Consider the following 17896-nt stretch of genomic DNA (forward strand, 5'->3'; position numbering starts at 1 on the left):
AAAAGTTATAGAGTAAAAGTTACTATATTTTCTTTATTATCTGGGGATAGATCATAGCTTTAGTATCGCACGGTATAGCGCGGCGGGGGCAGTATGCGCCGCCCTGTCTAATGCCACTATCGGCGGTCGGTAATCGGCATGTTGCGCAACCTTTGTAAGCTGTAAAGAGTTTTGTTTCGATTATGTCTGCTTACATAAGACGGTGCCGATCAAAGTTTAGCCGCATGGGGTCAAAGACCCTACCAATATCTGCCTGTGCCGTGCTAATGCACTACAAACTACTTTTTTATGTTTATTAACGTGCCTATTTATCTATTTATGCAAAATACAAACCATGGAATACATATGCTAAGGTTTTGGTTAAGGCGTGTTTCCAACTTATTATTACTAACCTGGTTTATATCACAGACAGGTTTCGTGTGAGAAATATATTAGGGTGATATATCAAGTGTAGTCAAAAGACACATTGTTAGTGTCACAGCTCGTCACATGGGAGTTGCTACGCGCGGGAATCCGACGCCGCACCCCCCGTGCCCCACGCCCCACCTACGTCATAAATCACCACAACCAGTGCTGTATTTCATGTGACAATAAACATTATTACTAACTCTATTATTAACTGCCTTAGTACTAACTCTATACTTCCATTTTGCAACATAGACCTTCGCCTCTCAAGACAAATGATATAGACAAGGGACATTTTATAGTCTTCGATAAAGACTATTAAATGTATTTAAATTACAAGAACCTTGCACATTTTTATCCTTAAAAACACGTTACTCGGAAATTCCCTAATCAATAGACGACGACAAGTGGCAGGTACTAATATAAATCATAAGCGGAAGCGTTTTAGTTATACAATAGTCTAATTTTCTCACATGGCATAATACATACATATGTATTCACAATTCTTTTTTTTTCATAAATTTATACAGAGCAAAATTTCTTTATAGTTTATTTTATTTTAATATTTGTGTAAGTGTGTATCGCGTGCGCTCATTACTTGTGCCAGCATTGGCAGTACACGAGTCACGTAGGCTGGCACCGGGACAATGGCAAGGATACCGGCAAACAACACGCGCAACCGATGGCTGTGTGATCAACTGTGCCACCTCCTGACGTCACTCACTAAAACAATTACTTTCTGCATCTTTCTCAATGACAATGTGAGTGAAAATTTGCAAAACGTACCTACGAATTATGTTCTATGAAATATTTATATGACAACTTAGTGTCGTCTCTGAAAAAAATGAGATCGCTTTATTTGCAAAATGTAGATGATTTGGCGATGGAAACCAACGGTAACAAAAATATTTCTGTAATGGTCTAAAATTGACAATCGTTTTTTTATTGAAGTCCAAGGTCAACTCTCGGCAAATGGCAGTATATTTCTCCAAAAAATAATTAGGCTGAAAAATCAGCGAAAAACCGAAGTATGTGCCGTTGGCCAAATGCTTGGACTGAAATCGATTCTCATTACACAGTGAGTTGGTAATCCGCTTTAAGCCGGCGGCGGGCGGCTGCTGGCAGCGGTTGGGTCTGCCCTAGAATTAGTATTGCGTGCATATTGCTCCTCTAACTCTATAATTAAGCCTTAAATCATTCTATTGGTATAATAAAGGACTTTCATATTTTATTAACTTTCAGATTTCAGTTCAGTATCGTTAACGCTTGCAATTTCATAATCATTATGAAAAACCAATGAAATATAAATTATTTCGTACAAAATATAACTATAAATGGATAACATTTCAAAGCTATAAATGCATGTTAAAGGTAAAATTTGCATTGACAAGGAAAACCGCTAAGCGAAAGAGGTCAGTGATGTTTTCCAGCATTAATTGCAATACGATAAAACAATGTCATTTATTTACTGCTCGGCCGGTGAATCCTTAGGTCATGCGCAGTGAGCACGGTTCATGGTCGCAAACGCAAGCTAGGCCACGATGGAACAAGTAATAAACACGATTAGAAGTTATTGAAAATCGCAATTTAATCTGTAGTTTTCAAACCTTTATATTCGGTCTCATTGAATGTAAATCAAATCACTCGACGTATCTTCTAAGCCTTCTAGAGCCTTCGAGGATTTATACAAAAAAAGTAGATTGTTGTGTGGGGCATGAGCATGAGCACCGTCACGAGGATGACTCTGCCCGGCTAACGATACCGCACTTACGCAGACAAAGCAAAAAAGGGCATCCGCTACGCTTATTGTGTTCCTAACTTTGAATGGAATAGATTAAAAAAAAAGTGGGTTGCGTGGAGCGTGGGGTGCGGGGTGACGTGCGCCCTGTCACGTATCCCGACCGTGTCCCGCCGCCGCCGGGGACATCAGCGCCCCCTCCCGCTCATTTGTCACTATCAGCCGTCGAGAGTGAGGCCAGCGACATATGCAGTGCAACAACGTAGTATTACAAACACTTATAAACACAATTTTACCTTCATTAAAGAAGTCATTCAAATCTTTATCTACAACCTGTCATCGCCTGCGTCTGATATTTCAGATAAAATTTTGGCAGCAACGATTAACACGGTACCCATACGGTAATGAATATTGTTAATTGCTCGCTTTGCTTGGCACATTGCCAGCAGTGCAGACCAGCCTACGGGGACGTCTATATCTAAATCCGAGAATTTATGCGACCGGTGTGGCCTGTACAGCCTTTACGTAAACGGCTCATCGTATAAATATAAAATTGTCAATAACAGATATACGATAATTGTAGTAAAAGCATACGACGTGTATTTAATTTCAAAGCTTGCACTATTTACTTAGCCTGTTAACGTTTTTAAGCCTGTTATTTCAAAAGCTCAGTGTATTCCAATCTTTAAGGCGGCTCGATGTAAAGCACTCGTGCGCTAATGGGCTGTATTCTTTAAGGGTGAAAGTTTAAAGTCGAACAGAACGCGCGACGCACAGTAAACACAATCAGTTACTTTGATGAATCGAGTTTAGGCCTCAGGCAATTTCAATATCCACAACGTTGAATGATCCCATTTAATTAAATGCCATACAAGTGTTTACATTGTTATTTATAAAATGAAATAATATCAATTGAAGGAGACACCTCATTATTCATTTCACCAGAGGTTATGAAGTTATACGAGAGTCATAGAAAAGCATGACAAAGGAATCTCCTTAAAGTTAGTTCTTCGTACATAAAGATTCGAAAAATAAAAATGTATCAGTATTGACATTTACCATTTTATATGAAGGCGAAAATCCGCACGTATATAATTAAAATAAATCGGAAGTTTGTAATCTGTACAAATAATGAGACGAGATATAAAACAAAAGATATAATATGGAAGTGATCAATAAAACGCGCGGAGTAAATGGGCACTAGAGATGTCGTAGAGACAGCCGGATAGCCGCCTGGGGCGAAAAGCTTTGACATTCTGTAGGTCGGCGAGATGCTGAAGGGCGTTTCGATTTAGTAGCTCAAATAGTGAGCCTGTAGATTTTAGGTAAAATCTGATACATTCCGATACACTTTACAGGAACAACTCTAGTAATATGTTACATTCTATTAAATTAAAATACTACGCGACCTTAAAATAATTTAACGACAAAAAAGTTCACCAACTAGGTAAATATCTTGCCATTTTATAAAAATCTTATTTATCTCATAATATTTATTGTAATATTCGAAAACCCATCCTTTTCAAACAACTTAATCAGTTTGACAAGACGTAAAGAAAACAAGTAACCAAATTGCAGATATAAAAGACAAGAGTTCGAATTAAAGACCATAAATAGATCAGACAGGACCTTAATTACATTTATCTTCTTTTATTACGCTAAGGACAAAATATGAGCGAAACATTTGCAACAACTCAGGATGGTTGACATGGCAACGATACAATTGGTTAACTTCCAAAGAAAAAATAACAGAAGATTTTTGGATAGAGAAAAGAAGTAAGTACATAAAATATGTAAAAAAAAAAACTGTTGTTTGTAATTAAGAAAAAATAAAGACAATTAGTTAGGACATCAGTGAAACTTGGCAATAGTCGAGACAGGCGATCATTAGCGGATGCGCTAAAACGACGGTCGTTCCAACAATGCTTGCGCCGGCGCCCGTTGTCGCCCCGCGCCGCACCGAGCGCGCGTGACGCGACGACACACCACATCGAATACTTCAGTTGACAAACATCGATCCCCGCTATGTACCAATGTGTTTTTCGAGTTCCGAATTTCATATTAACATTTTTCCGACGTTCTTACGGTGAAGAAAAACGTCGAAATGGAACTGCAAATGCACATAATATCAGCTAGGGTGAGTCAACCAACGCGTACTGGGCCAGCGTGGTTGACTAAGGCACAGTCGCCCCTAACGCATATAGAGTAGACTCCGAGCCCCTCATTGGGGACCACAGTGAGCTGATAACAATATTTTTGAGTCGCAAACATATGAATGACAGTTACAAAAAAAAAAATTAAGTCCTAATTTAAATGTAAAATACAACGTAAGGAATAGAAATTCCATTAAGAAGGTTTTGTTACACGTGCGACACGTTTAAGGTAAAACATCATCAAAATCAAGTCAATCTGTGACGTGTAAGGCGTGTATAACGAGCGTGAATGAATCATCTAACGCCGGCTGCGTGAATCACTGCGCCTTATTCAGAATAATGCGGCGGCTGCAAGGCATATTGAACCCCACACCAACCGCGCACGGCCCGGTATGGCAAGCGGTCACAGATACCATTCGTTCCAAAACGGTGCCGGAAAAAAACTAAAGGAAAATATTACATGTAATTAACTGCTATGTTGCCGCTATGAGTATTTACAACTAACGATGTCCCTGGTCATATTTTAAGCCGTATTAAGTTTTTTTTTTAGATAAAATCTATCAATACTCCACATAACATTTGTAGAGTTGACTTTCGACCATCTTTACGGTACAGCAGATATGCACTTCAATTGGAACAGTAATACTAAATTAAAATATACCCTTAACCGCATAAACATAACTTTCTCCGATTTGCAAAATAAATCTAGAAATGGAGCGCCAAGTGAGGCCGCCGCAAATATACAGGCAAAGCCTTGGGCAGAGCGCATTGAGTTAACAAGAGTACGCGGAGTTTTTCCCGAGCTTTCTCCCGCCGTCCCGCGCTCCCACCTCACACGGCATCTCGCTGCAATTTGCGGCAAGCGGCAAGTCAAATCGTTAAGCTCAGCGGCGCGAAATCGGAGCATACTCAATTACTTCCCGAGGAGCGAGTTGCGAACCTACCCGGCAATTAGCAGCAAAAACTCACACATTATATGAAAAGCTACTAGTTTTTATAACTTTACCTACGACGTACGCTAGGATAAGGTTTTAAAAAAGCGAAATTTCTTTTCGGGTTACATCAATCACTTCTGAAAATATTAATAGTACATAAACCATATTCATATATACGATTTTAAAGTAACTTTAAAATTGAATACCGGTTAACTAGGCTTTGACTAACTGTCCGGACGGATAAAGTTGTTTCCGGCATAATAACGAATTCCAGTGACAGTAGAGTAGGTAAGCTGTGTATAAACGAGGTGCAAAGGGGATTTATTGCGCGATTTATTTGAAGCCTTCTATTTATACATTGTTTCCCTCAACCCCAGCCTACGCGGAACACCCCTTGCCACTATTTGAACACGGACTTGGCACCTCCGCGTTCTATTTTAGTACCGAAATAAAAGAAGTAGATGAAATACTTTTCTTATAAATAGAGTAATTTCAAAATATAATTTTATATTTTAAGCATAGGTGAAGTGCGGTTGTTTACTTATTAGTACAATTCACTTATTAAATATTGTAGGTTTTTTTAAATTAATCTTTAACGTATGAATAGAAATAAAAAATAAATCTTCATTGGTGAAAAGCAAACTAACAACGATAAATTACAATTTATAGTCGACACAGGCACAATAGCCCAGCCTTGGACGTGGGTGCGCCCATCGCTGTACAATCCCCTAGATAATTTACGAATAAATAGGACAACGTATACACCGTTTGTATGTCTGCAAAAATAAATATATGAAATTATACAGAGAATTATATGACAAACTTTGAAGAATCTTATTGTGAGATTGTAAAAAATGTTTTCAACTTGGAGGGTCGGCTAGAATAGCTAAAGTTATTTTTTCCCTCTTTCTTGTACTACGACATTTTTTAAACGAACGTCGATGTTAGTACGAATAAATGTTTTACTATATAATTTTCTTGTTACTTTTTAACACAACATTAATTGCCGATTACTGATAAATATGATTCGAGCGAAACTATTCATATTAAAAGTCGCGTAGACATGCTGTGAGTTCTTGTGTTTTCCATTTCATATAAGATAGGTACTAGTTGGAACTTTGCTTGTACATCTACTGTGTTTTGCAGGCGACAAGCCACAGCCCACGCAGCGTCGGTTGGGAATTTACTGACTAGCCTGCTCGACTTGCTCTGCCTGCTCGCCGCCCGGTTCATACAGTGCAAAGAGGATCGAGGACGATTGTTACACGGCCGCTTGTAAATCTTACACATCTTATCTTGATTGCACTCCTTAGTGGAGTTAATGCTGTAAAATGTGGGACAAGATTCTCGTGACTGTTATAAAGGCAGAGTATCGTAATTCAATCGGCGTTGCATTCACTGTAATAATGTTTAATGAAGAATAACATGAGAAATGAAATTAATAATAAGGATAGTTCATTCAATTTTTCTCAACATGTGTTACGTGAGAGGTTATCACTTATAAATAGCTTATGATGACTTGTACACTTTTGAAAGGGTCATTGTAGTGATACAATCGTGAATGCATGTATTTCTATAAGAGGTTTAAGGTGAGCTGCATAGGTAAATAGTTTATCTGCATGCGCGGCGGGGGAGAGGAGGGGTGGCGGCGGCGGGGTAGTGGAATGCGAGTGGAGCAGATCCGGCGACCGGTCACGGACCACCGGCCACACTCAATGCCTTTTGCACTTGCTTTGCATTCAAGAAAAAAAAAAAAAACAAACAAATTGCAATCGCCTTCGGGCTCAACTACACGGAAATCTATCGAGTTTCTCTAATAATAAATAGAATATAAAAATTCTGTGGCGTCGTAGACGTATGCCATTCAGTTGAATAGTCTAAATGGCGGACATTATTACAAACGAAACTTCCTTCCGTTGTTGAAAAAACTTAATGATGCTAGAGACTGTCGGCAAATTGCAATGGTAGAAAATTTGAAAATTAACTTATGAAAAAGAGGGAAAATGTCAATATCCTAGGTAATATTGCGTTACCTTAGTTTGATAATCTTTATGTATTAAAAAAAACCGTTTATATTTCTCCGGTAAATTAACTTTACCGAAGGGATAGTTAGACGACATTGTTTCAAATTAGCCGACAGCGGTTTACAAAGTTACTTCATTGCCGTTTGTTTACAAATTGTTGCGTGCTCACCGCGACTTGGCGAACTGGAGAGGGGGGGGGGGGAGAGGGGAGGAATTGCCACAAAACGGAACTTATATCTTAAAATGACTTTACTATACAGAAACTTTATTATTTTGTCACGAACATAGAAAGATCTCAACGACTGTTGAAATAACGTAGCAATCGATTTATCAGTAGGTATTAAAATTATTTCAGCAACCAAACGTATTAAGAAAACTTAGACGTCCAAAGTATGTTTTGATATTTATGTTTTTTAATTTTAAAACATTATCCTTACACAAATTATTTGTAACACCTACTACCATACCGTAGCATAAAGACATTTAATAGAGTTCAAAAATAATATTCAAATGTTTTCTGTCATAAGACTATTGTACATTTTGCTTGCTATTAATTTAGCATCCGCTGATAAATTTGTCTGTCTGTGGCATTACCTCATACCCTAGTAAGGTTTGTCGGCGGACTGGTATCGGGTCGGTGTCGTGTCGGTCACGTCACGTACCCGACCCGCACCCGGAGCATTGCACTCGCGGTGCGCGGCACTGACTCAGCCGCCTTTCTCCGTCTGCCGCGCGTCTGGCCTCGCGAACGCAATCGCTAATTCTGCTGTCTATAGCAAATCTTCTAATTTTCAGCCTACACTACTTGATACTAAGTTCTATTGTTATTTAAATTGATAAGGTTTAGATGTAGTTTGGTGATGTATTTGTGAATGGAATACAAAATGAAGTTTGAACCTAATTATTTACTCCGTAATGGTATAATATCATTACATTAAAAGTATGACCGACGTCTTTAAACTGTATGCTCTTCGGCATCCGTCTGGTCTTCCTCATTTGCATTAGCTAGTTGATTGTTTTGTTACCTCTGATATTTACTTACTTTTTCAGCGCAGGATTTAAAATAATAGACTAAAATATGGCCGTATGCCTCAGTTACCATCACGTCAAAGTCCCGTCAAAATAAATCCTGCCGTTCCATAGATTACACGGAACAAACGCGGTCATGCGGACAGACAAGAGGACAACAATTTAAAAATTAGTTTTTCGTCATCAGCAACACGCAGATAACGAACGTTGAATTACTTTTTTTTTTTTTTTAGTAATAAACAGAATATTAATTTAATTTCGCATTTCAAGAATAAGATTTTGTTGACACGTTTATTGAATACACGTACTAATATTATAAATGCGAATGTTTAGATGGATGGATGGATGTTTGGTAGAAGGTAGCTCCGAAACGGCTAAACGGATATTGTGTATTTGACATAGATGTAGAACATACTCTAGAACAACACATTGGCTACTTATTACATTTTTTTTAATTCCGCGCGGACGGAGTCGCGGGCGACAGCTAGTATAGAATAACTATGAAACGTATTACGTACGTACATAAATAGTAAGTAATAATTTTCTATAGGAGAATCTAGTGTAGCGAGACAAGCATGACTTAGTAAGTCGATACCTTTGACATAACTTACATCGGTGACACTCCGGCGAGTGGGTGTTGCCTTTCGTCTGGCCTCCAGCCCACGTGACGACTTTACTTCTGTTATGTCATGTTATTTAGCTATTTGGTCGTCGTTAGCTATTACTTCAATCATAACAATGCTGAAGTAATCATTTTGATTAAGAATAACTAATTGAATACTCTACTATATACATTCAAAAGCTTCAGTCTAGTACATTATTATCAATAGTTAATTTTGATGTAAAACGTTCCATACTTCGTGTTCAGAACACATCTTGCAATAGTAAGGAGCTAATATTGCACAAGTTGTGAAACTCCCCGGAGACTTCGAGAAGTCTTAAATAAATAATGAGACTTGCATTGAACCTGACTTGAGAACTTGAGTCTTAAAAATTAAATAATATGGATAACGTAAAACTTCTTGCTGTCTTATACGCCCCTCATTCGCTCGACTCAGATTTGCCCATTTAGAAAATAAACTACGAGTTACCATTTGTTGTAGGTAGAGTAGCTAAATCGATGACATACGTGAATTTGTTTTAACAATATAAAAGTGCCTAATGCAAGTATTTTCTCGTAAAATCTCGGTCGAATCGGTGGATTTCAAGAGAGTGCTGTTTTCTCTGAAACTCTCAGTGTTGCTTTTACAAAGCACGTCGGTGTATAACCTGCGTGGAACTGAAGCCTGAGCCCAATCTCGATAAGCTTGCCTTATTAAGCAGCTCGCTTAGCTATAATAGCTCGCGTCTAACATGAACTTTACAAGAAAGCTAATCTTGATAGAAACTCTGTATAACATTGATTTTAATGAGTTTAATGGACTTTCTAATAAATGTGTGATAGTATTTACAATAAAAGTTATTTATACATTAATAGCAAACTGCACCAAAAAGATTTCGTTTTTCTGATACATATTATGTATTAGAAAAACGTGTTATTTTAAAAATTGAAACGAATCACATATTGGATTGGACTGAAGAAACATGATGTGGGTAGAACTGTTTTGATTGATTTGATGTTTGTAATAACTGACGTACATATACATAGGGGTTTATGTATTTACTGACGCAATGATACATATTTGAGAATAAAAATCGACACAGTTGGCAAGCCATTCTTAGTTTGTTTATCATTTGGGCTCCAAAAATTATTTAAGACTATATAAAAAGAACACAAATACATAAAAATCTGTATTGCAGATAAATTCCGAAACCCCATGATAATCAAGAATACGGCTATCTTTGGCCACTAATTAGATATAAACTTATTTTGTCTAGTCATGTTTTGGAGGCCGAGTTTGGAGGGTACGCGTGAAACGCAGCAAGCTTTATGTTTAACTAAAGACGTCGAATTTGCCGGCCAGCACCGGCGCCGGCGTACGCCTTACATAACCTAGCTACACTCCGGCCCGCGGCGACGCCTGCCTTTCTAGCTCTAAACAGGGCGTCGACCTCGCTATCTATAGATAATAGGTATATAACACAGATGATTGTTCGGAGAGAAAGTATTTGGATAAGTTATGACTTGTACTTAAAAAAACTTAACGAACATAAAGTACTTTCGTATTACTATGAAATTAAAGTGGCCTCAACTGAAAGCGGGTCATTACACTCGACCTATAGATACTTATTTGTTCGTTAACTATGCAATATTAATTAACAATTACTGCTAGGTACTGGCGCACATCTACTGCATAAAAAAGCATTTCAATGACACTGACAGCCTTTAGTTTTTCTAAGCACGTCGCGGCGGCGAAGCGCTGGCCAAATGTATTGGAAGTCTTTATTGGGCAACTAATGAGGTTTTAATGCAGCCGACGCGGCGGCGGTGCGTAGTGATTGTGAGATACCGACGGCTCATGCTGATGACACATAACGCGATTACAATCGACACACTTTTTTGTAGAGGTCTTGAGTCATAGCTTCGAAATATATAACCGTTACTTAAATTAATAACATTAAAAAAGGTACATTTTGAAATTAAACTTTAATAAGAAGTTCGAATCTCTTATCGATACAATCTAAGAGCCACATACGGTTTGCCCGCAAAGGAAAAATTTCCCTTATATCGTGATTGAACCAAACACATTGCTGTGTCGTAAAATCTAAATATAAAAGTGTTTTACGCACAGAGCGAGGGTCACGGCCGAGTTTATGTCTTAGCTAAAGTAAGTCCGTATGTGGTACCTTTCGCTTTCTCAAAAGTACTTATGTCTAAAGATCGCTTAATTGTTGTTGCTCTAGCAGATCATTTTTTTACCCGAGCCCACACGCCGCTCATTCGTTATTAATGATTGTTCGTTTTTCAATATGTTTTCGATAATCTCGAGACAAACTGACCTTTACTGCAAAGCAGTAGAGTATAGTATCCCGTATAAACAATATCTAATCTACACTGGGTCAGCGGTACGGTCATTAAGAACCACGATTACTTTTCATTTGAAAGTGAAAATTATTAGTGTGGCTGTCAGTTTTGTTTGATGGAGAGTTGAGCTGTATCCACTCACTCTAGGTCTGTCAATCAAGTATTTTGGCTAAGTGAAAGGAAACTGCTGATAAGAATGTTCCAATTAGTGGGAAGCATTGTTAAGGTTAATGACCTTAGTACCGGTCAGTGCTTTCTGCTAAATGTCAATTTCTTTACGCAGATATGTATCATGCATTAAAAAAGTTTCCCTAAAATATAAATCGGCTTTATTAAATGCATAAACATCCGAATATTTACCCATAGGACAATTTTGTGTGTAAACTTAGGATGCTCAACACAATGTTAGAAGAGGCCACTTTCTACGTGGTGCGATTGACGGCAAGCAATTAATCTCGCTGGTGATCGAGACAGGCACGTCAGGCTCAGGCTCGGGAAAGTTGTAATCTCAGCAACCACTAGTCGATAATTCTAATGATTAGATTAAATACAACTACGTATAAACTTTCAAAGTTAATATTTTGAAGTTATAACAAAACTGTAATAATCAATTATAGGTACTATCAAAACACTTTAGTAACTAGACTAGAGTATTACACAGGGTGTTAAAATCTGTGCTGATACACTGACAGATAAATGACCATCAAAGCACCTGGGTGTGACAGTTAAATTCTTAACCGCCATTTCAACTCTTCAACTAATTCCAGAGTAAAATGTACATTGTTCTCTATTCTATTGTTATAATATGTCCTTACAAGATAACAAAAGTATGTAAACAAATGATAACTGTGTCATTTAAGATATTAGTTTATCGTTACTTCATAACATATGACCGCCTTAAATCATCCTACTTGTGTGCGGAGGTTCATTTTTAATGTATGACTAACCAATGTCAACTTTCTTGTCGCTTTATACAAATATGTATTGTAATAAAAATGATGACGTAAATAATAACATGTTTTGAATCAGATACGATATTAATAGTATCATATAATTTGTACCAAAGAAATTTCTTCAGATCAGACAAATTACAATATATGCTTTATGTCATCAGCTATTTAGTATCTAACCGGTGGTGTTTTCATTGTCATTTGCAAGTCATGTTACGTAAGAGAAACAAAACACAGCGTTATTTTAAACAAAGCTATCGATGGCTTCTGGTCTGTTTAATTCACTTTACATTGTTTATATCCATGAAATTATATAAATATATAAATTCTATTAAAATACTGAAATGTATTTCTCAGGCTTCCTTGTGTTATGATGCGGCTATCAATTTGTTTACATAACAAGTTTTATTCACAATACTAGCTCTTGCCCGCGGCTCCGTTGGCACGGAATAAAAAAAAAGGAAACGGGGTAAAAATTATCCTATATAATAATATAATATGTCCGTCTCCTAGTTCTAAGCTACCTGCCCTCCAATTTTCAGACAAATCGATTCAGCCGTTCTTGAGTTATAAATAGTGTAACTAACCCGACTTTCTTTATATATATAGATTTATGAGAATACCTATAATAAACCTAACTTACAACTCAGAGTCTGAGACGAATGCTTGAGTAACTTAAACACAAGTGTGGCGGAAGTACTTTAATAGCAAAGCAATAAGCGACAAGTGACACAGCGCCAGGTGACAGAGATCACAGGTTGCAATAAAACACCTCTTAAAGGCTTATTACGTGTAATTACTTTCTCCGACTTTACTGGCCGTTTTAATTGCACGCTCAATAAAAATACATAAAGCGAGGTACATTCACATTTTGTATTGCCAAATGTGTGTAATGTCCGAGCCAATGAACATTCCATTCAGAAACTTTTGAATGAATATGAAAGACGCACTAATTATTGTTATAGTCAATCAACTGTGAATATATTTCCTTAAGGTCTATGTCGTATCACTTGGGAAATACTCTATTACTCGCGACTTCGTTATGCGGATCGGGAACTTATTTATGAAGATGTAATAAAATAAGTTTCGATTTCCGCAACAATAATAAGCAACATAACTCCAGGGTTACAATGTTAATTATTTAACTAAGTTTGTATACCAATTTGGCAAAATTTCTATTAAATGCCAAGTTAATATAAACTTAAATGGTGTAGAGTAAGGGGGCAGTTCATTAGAATTTAATTAAAATAGTGCAATGGTGAATTCGCACGCTGTGGTGCAGTGCTAGCGGTGTGATATATATTTAAATAAACATTTAAAACAGCACGCAAAGGTCGTGCGGTTCTCACGACCCGGGAGCAACATTGTGGACATCATTCGTGCACTTCTTGAGGAAACTGTAGGAAACAGAACTTCTGCTGTTTACTGTTAACTCTACAATTCTATAAATTATTTTTTTAATAAATATGACCTTGAATTAAACGAATATATCCGAATAAAAGTGGGTCTGACCACGTGCGAGATGACAATACAGGGCTGTCACACGCGAAAGTTAATAGGCAGGTACGGAACGACGCATCAAGCTGGCAGCATACAATACTTGTTCAGAGAACACAACAAACACCATTATACACAATCCCTGGAACACAATAAAAATACAAACATTTTTTCATGAGAAGTTTCATAAAAACCGTGGGCCGTGGGAGTGGAGCTTACGGTTCTCGTTAAAATATAATCAATATTGAAACAACTTGTGGAAATATAAAAATAGTCTAATCTTGATTTATAATGACAGGTTTATTAATAAAAAAAAAAAACTATTGCATATAGTGGATGTTTGCTTACTAAGATGAGTGCAGCGTTTATTTATTTTGACGTTACATAAAGTACATTCTCCCAAAGAATATACACACGCAAACTTTTACAAAAAATTGCTTTATTTAAAGAAAGTAATTATTGTAAAAATTATAAGGTTAAAACTCTAGGACAAATCAAAATTATTAACAGTCATCATTCAGTTTCAACATCATTTAGTCAGAATTATTTTTGAATTTATGAGTCGCTAGCTGTCTCCGGCGACTACGTCCGCGCGCCATTAGAAAAAACGTAATAAGTTAGCCTAGGTGTTCTTCCAGACTATATTACATTTGTGCCAAATTTCATCAAGATTCGTTGAGCAGTTACAGAGATACATTCTAACAAACGTCCATCCATTCATTATCTATGGTTTAGGGTTACGATTTGATTCCGGTTCGAGTACTTCCAACATGGCCTAATACTAATTCTAGACTTTATCAAAATCTTTAAATAAATAATGATGGAATTGACAAGACAAGAGGAAGAAATGAAACTTTAGCTGCTCTAATTCACGGAGGTCGGTCTGTGAGCAGCCCGCAGCAACCACAAGCTCCGTCAGACTGGGACCCTAGGCCTAGAAAGCGACAGTGATTGGATTGCGTAAATGCCGGTTCGGCGGTCGACGACCGCGGAGCTGCGCGGGGAAAGTCGCGCGCTAACCGTTGTTCAATTAACTATGCGCAAGCGCAGCCGATAGCCCGCCGCGCCACCGCCTCTGTAGCTAATTAATTTATAAAACAGCTGAATCTTTACGAACTCAGTACAAATATTAAACACTAAACAAAAATGTAAATTAACATGAACATAATGATATTGTAATCATAGAGTGATAAAATAATTATGCAATAGTTGAAATTGATAAGATAATAGTATAATTTTAGGTGAAATAAATGAATGCAATCAAGGTCACACAAACCAAATGAAATGAAATTAATTAATTAAATTAATAAAAAAAAGTATACATAAATTAAAAAAAAATCAAATCAAGTACATATATATATTTTTCCAATGAACCGACCTTGGTCCATTTTTGACATTTTTCCCACCATTATCCTTACAAGTTAACTTTAGTAAATTATAATTTTTGTGTATTGTATGTAGTTAAGTTTAACAATATTTATAATAAATAAATTAATTAAGAACAACAACAACAATTAGCAAACATTTTTAGCTAGTATTTTTACCCAACTACACAAGAGGAATGACTTCTAAGGGTATGTAAGTTTGTTTATATGTATATCAATTCCATTGTGATAGTCTAGACTCTAGAGTTGTTTAGGCTCTAGACTCTAGAGCCTAAACAACTCAAATTATTTGGACGATTGTGGTATCATTTGATTCGTATTCCTTCCGGAGTTTCATAAATAACATCGCAACAAAACAAATACAGTGGGCGCCAAAGAAAATTCTGTTTTAATGAAAAACGAACCTCGCTTGCCATAACTTCTTTTGCATTCCTAAATATTTTTTTATTTTAGTTTTACATCACAGTTTAGATTAAAAATTCTAATAGCCAATAGATGGCGCTATTTCATCCCGAAGAGCCTTGAGTCAATTAGTTTTTTTCAAATAAACCCTGTTTTCTAAGTAGTGTTTGTATGTTGATGAATATTTTGTCAGGTTGATCACACATAGCTATATGTTAACTATCTTGTATTCATAAATGTCACATTGTAGCTTCCATATAAATAAATAAATGTGATAAACAAGTTGGACTTAAATTTAAAAAGAAAAGTTGGATGACTGCTGCTAACGAGTATTTTAGAGATGTGAAAAGACTTGAGGTAATAAAGTAATTTGTTAAAATTATAGAAGCAATATCATTATAAAGTAAACATTGAAATTGATTGACTGAAACATGAAAAACAATTATTTACTAATGATTACTTTATATGGAATATTTTTATATTTATTTACAAAAATATTAGTTAATTGCAGTTTAATTACTAATATTTGTTTATTTATAAATGCATTTACTAATTTTACTATGTTCAAATATAATTAAGGTGTACAAATAAATAAATAAATCAGTGCTCATATCAAAAACTTAAACTTTGAATAAAACAAAACTATGACAAATAAACTGAATATATTAAAACATGCCCTAGCCTTGCCGCACAGAGATTAAAAACAATTCATATTATGGCCTAAGTAACTTACTAGTAAAAGAGCTATTTTTAAGTTAAAGGATTCCAAAATAATATTCTGTATATTCTTTTAATTTTACAGTTTGTTAAAGATATATATGATTAAAAGTATAGTAAGATCAATTAACACATTTAGAACTATTTTTGTTGAAATTTGATGTTGAATTAGATACTGAATTCTACGGAAAAGCAAAAACCTGGTAAGAGTGCAGTACAGGATTATTCGATGGGGCGTCAATATCATGTGTTGTTATTCTCAGATATTTGGAAGATAATATAAATAATAACCCAACGCTCATTGTAATTATGAATTCAAACTGTCTGTCACTTATTGCCTTTGCTATGACTCAAAAGGTTCTTTACTACAATACAAGTGTGCTTTCAACATTTCGTAATCATTTCATATATTATTAAAGCATAAATTAGTTTCCACAATATAAATTGATAAAATTATATACTCTCAATTTCAAATAATAACTCCCTAATATATCAAAAATATAATACGTTTGCTTATTCTAGTGTCGTGGCCTTCACATAACAGTTTAAATTTTTGAAGATTCTTTCATTAAATGTGAGATGCTGTTTACTAAACAAACCCCTCACAAAGGTAAATAAAACATATTTCAAGTGGCACAACTTAATGAGCGCAATTCAAGACATTATCAAAGTACTTGTAGATAATGATTATTGCGTCTTAATTGATCAATCAAGTAACCTTGAAATCAGCTGACGGCATGTAAAATTTCCTAAATACACAGAGGTTAATGTTTTCTTTGTAAACTATATTGAAATTGTATCACTCACCTCTTCACGGCGTTTGAGCCAGCGGCCGCAGGGGCTCTCTTCAAGAATTTCGCTCTCATCCTCGGAGTCCTCCCCGCTTTCCCTGGGCGACTTGCGCTCCTTGTCGATACTTCTTCCTCCCGACATAACACCGATTTAACGAAACACAGCGTTAAACCACCACTGCACAGTATATTAAATATCCCACAAACGTTTTCCAGAAGAAAACACTTGGATATATTTTCAAAATACACTTTTTCTCGTAACCATAACCAAGGTTGCAAGACGAGATGTCACTAATGTTCCATCCCAAACCATTATTTGATACACGACACTCGTTTATGACCTCCTATCGACAAATTATATAGTTCAAATATTCCTCTACACAAAGCGATTACACACAGCTTGTCTAGTGAGCTTACTCATGATAATTGAAATAAATTGTTCGCCGGCGTCGTAACTCTCGACGTATTTCGGTTCGACACAAATATAAAACCATAGACTCTGTTAACTTTTTGCTGTCTTTTTTTGTAAGCATAGACAATTTTATTCGATCACGTCAATTTTATTTGAAACCTTAAAAACAATTTTAAATGAAACAAAAAAACAAAACATGATTTTAAAATATGTTTTTATTTAATTGGATTTGATAATGACAATTTACTATTTGCCTTAACTTCGTAAGCGCCATCTATCAATAATTTATTTTTTTAGAGTTTCGAATACTTTTAAACGTGTTTTAATCTAATGCCATCTATGTAGCAGTTTCTTAATTAAAATTGTAACTCTTCTTTCAATGTTTGCATTTTTACCAATAGATGTCGCACTCCGACTATGATGGAATTAGATTAAAATGATTTCAAATGTAACTGAGAAACATATTTTAATTCACATATGGCGTTAAGAATTC

The 17896-nt window shown here is 36.0% G+C and overlaps 1 protein-coding gene across 1 annotated transcript in view; it reads right to left on the reverse strand.

Annotated features, from left to right (window-relative positions):
* LOC106716300 (nuclear receptor-binding protein homolog) overlaps nucleotides 1–17461 on the reverse strand; it is a 31321-nt gene extending 13860 nt beyond the window's left edge. The window contains exon 1 of the mRNA XM_045686759.1: nucleotides 17008–17461. Within this exon, the coding sequence (XP_045542715.1) occupies nucleotides 17008–17133 (126 nt within the window). The 5' untranslated portion in view covers nucleotides 17134–17461. The remainder of the gene's footprint in view (nucleotides 1–17007) is intronic.
* Nucleotides 17462–17896: the final 435 nt, after the last annotated feature.

The sequence above is a fragment of the Papilio machaon genome, chromosome 4 (assembly GCF_912999745.1).
Source record: "Papilio machaon chromosome 4, ilPapMach1.1, whole genome shotgun sequence".
NCBI lineage: Eukaryota > Metazoa > Arthropoda > Insecta > Lepidoptera > Papilionidae > Papilio > Papilio machaon.